Genomic DNA, 2,103 nt, shown 5'->3' on the forward strand with positions numbered 1-2,103 from the left:
CCTCGGCGGGCCCCCACCGGGGCCCCCCCTCCCCCGCTGGGGCTGGGCCGGGGCTGTGGGGCTGGGCCAGCCCCGCTCCTGCCTTCCCGTCGCCCCAGCCGTCCCCGGTGTCCCCCAGCCAGCCCGCTGGGTGCCAGCACGGCCCCCTTGTGCCTGGGGTGCGGCTCTCGTCCTCCTTCCCCGCCCGTCTGCTCCCCGCCCTCAGGACGCCTCACCCCCCGCTCCCCTCCCTTGGTCCCTCGGGTTTCTCACCTCCTGCTCCCGTCCCTCAGGAGGTCTCATCTCCCACACGTGGTCCCCGGCTTTTGAGTCACGTCCCTCTCCAGATCCCACCTCTCTCCCCGCTCTGACCCCGCGGAGGACCCGGAGCCGCCAGAGTAAGTGGAAACTGCTTTTAATCATTAAATAAATTCAGCGACAGCCACCCACAGCTGAAGGCACCGGAGTCCCCACTGCTGCCCGCTGGTCCCAGCAGAGGTGGATGGGGAAGCCAAGCCGGATCGGGAGGGGGCGAGGGAAGAGTGGAGCCGGGGGGCCCCCAGCCTCCATCTCCAGCAGGTTGGGGGGCAGGAGTGGGGGGGCTCGGCTCTAGTGCTCTTCCTGGGACCCCTCTGGCCTGCCCAGGGGGGAACATGGCACTGGGGGGACTGAGCTGTGCCCATCTCTAGCGCATCAGGGTTGGGAGGCAGCGCTGCGTTTTGGGGGTGCTACGGCTTCTCTGCCAGCTGTGCCCGGCCCCAGGCTGTGGATGGGGGCTGCGATGTGGGGCCATGTGTGCTGGGGGCGGGGGGAAGAGGTGGGGCGAGGCAGCGTGCGGTGTGTGCACGGGGGGGACCGTGACAGAGGGTGACCCAGGGGGTGGCCCTGCTCTCTGCCTGTGGGCCAGCTCTGGCAGCCTGCGAGGACTGGGGGTGGGGGGCACAGCACAGCATCGTCCCCTCTGTCCCCAGCACCCTCCCCGTCCCTACCACACTTCACAGTGCTTGCCGGGGTTCATGGGGGAGCCCAGGGGGCAGCCGAAATGTTCGACAAAGTCCCGGGAGTTGCTGAGGGTGCCGATGACGCGGTACTTGTCAGGGCTGTGGGGGTCAGTCACCAGCCCTTCGTGGGAGCTCTCGGGCGTCCGGACGGAGCACCACACCTGCCGGAGCAGGAGCAACCTCAAGGATGGGGGGTAGAGCCCCCCAGGTGAGACAGGGGGCTGTGGAGTTGCTCCAAGGGGCCAGGGAGGGGTGGGGAACCCACCATCCTACTCTGCCCTACCTGCGCGAAGCCCACAAAGAAGAGCTGATGGTTGGTGAGCCCCAGGGCTGGCAGGCGCTTCTCCTCCCCATTCTTCTGCAGCCAGGACTTGTACGCCTGCAGGAGAGGCGCCCTGAAGACCCAGGGAGGGACAGACAGGCATGGGGGTCTGCGTCCCCTCGGGATGGCGGCACTCACATTGTAGGCTGCCTTGAGCCCACCGTTGTCGGCGATGTTCTCGCCCAGCGTCTGCCGGCCATTGACTTTCTCGCGGTGGACGGTGTAGCGGCCATACTGCTCCGTCATGCACGCTGTCCGGTTCTTGAAGGCCTCCAGGGAGGAGTTCTGCCACCATGGCCGCAGGTTGCCCTCTTTGTCATACTCTCGCCCTGTGGGACCGAGTCGTGGGATGTGGGACACTGGCCCGCTGCAGAGCCCCTGCTGCAGGGGGTCCTGAAGCAGGGTGGGGTGCTGTGGGGATAGCCCCAGGGGACACCGGAGAACCTGGCACCTTGGGTCCATGCCCAGAGCAGATGGTGCCCCCCAGCCCATGCTCTGGGCAGGCTCTGGCTAGGGCTTAGCCATGCACTTGGGTCCCAGCCATCCCCTGGTGCATCCCCATTGTCCCAAGCCAGATTTGTCACCCCAAATTCCCCCATTGACCCCATCTCAGCTCCAGGGCTGTGGTGAAGGCGCAAAGCAGAGCAGATGCGAGAGGGACCCGTCCCACGCCCCGCGGGAAGAGGATGAGGAGGGGGCCAGGGCTGCAGACACCATATCCTCACCAAGCGGATGGAGCGAAAGCTGCACAGAGAAGCCAGGGGGAGGCATCGGCGGGGTGGGCGCGGGCGGGTAGGGGGC

General features: G+C 67.4%; 1 protein-coding gene across 1 annotated transcript in view; it reads right to left on the reverse strand.

The window, feature by feature from the left end:
- Positions 1–964: 964 nt before the first annotated feature.
- The window catches only part of ECE2 (endothelin converting enzyme 2), a 6,150-nt gene continuing 5,011 nt past the window's right edge, over positions 965–2,103 (reverse strand). Inside the window, 3 exon segments of the mRNA XM_009634391.1 lie at positions 965–1,141; positions 1,264–1,359; positions 1,441–1,631. Of these exon segments, the coding sequence (XP_009632686.1) occupies positions 965–1,141; positions 1,264–1,359; positions 1,441–1,631 (464 nt within the window).

The sequence above is a fragment of the Egretta garzetta genome, unplaced genomic scaffold (genome assembly GCF_000687185.1).
Source record: "Egretta garzetta isolate BGI_Z169 unplaced genomic scaffold, ASM68718v1 scaffold172, whole genome shotgun sequence".
Classification (NCBI taxonomy): Eukaryota; Metazoa; Chordata; class Aves; order Pelecaniformes; family Ardeidae; genus Egretta; species Egretta garzetta.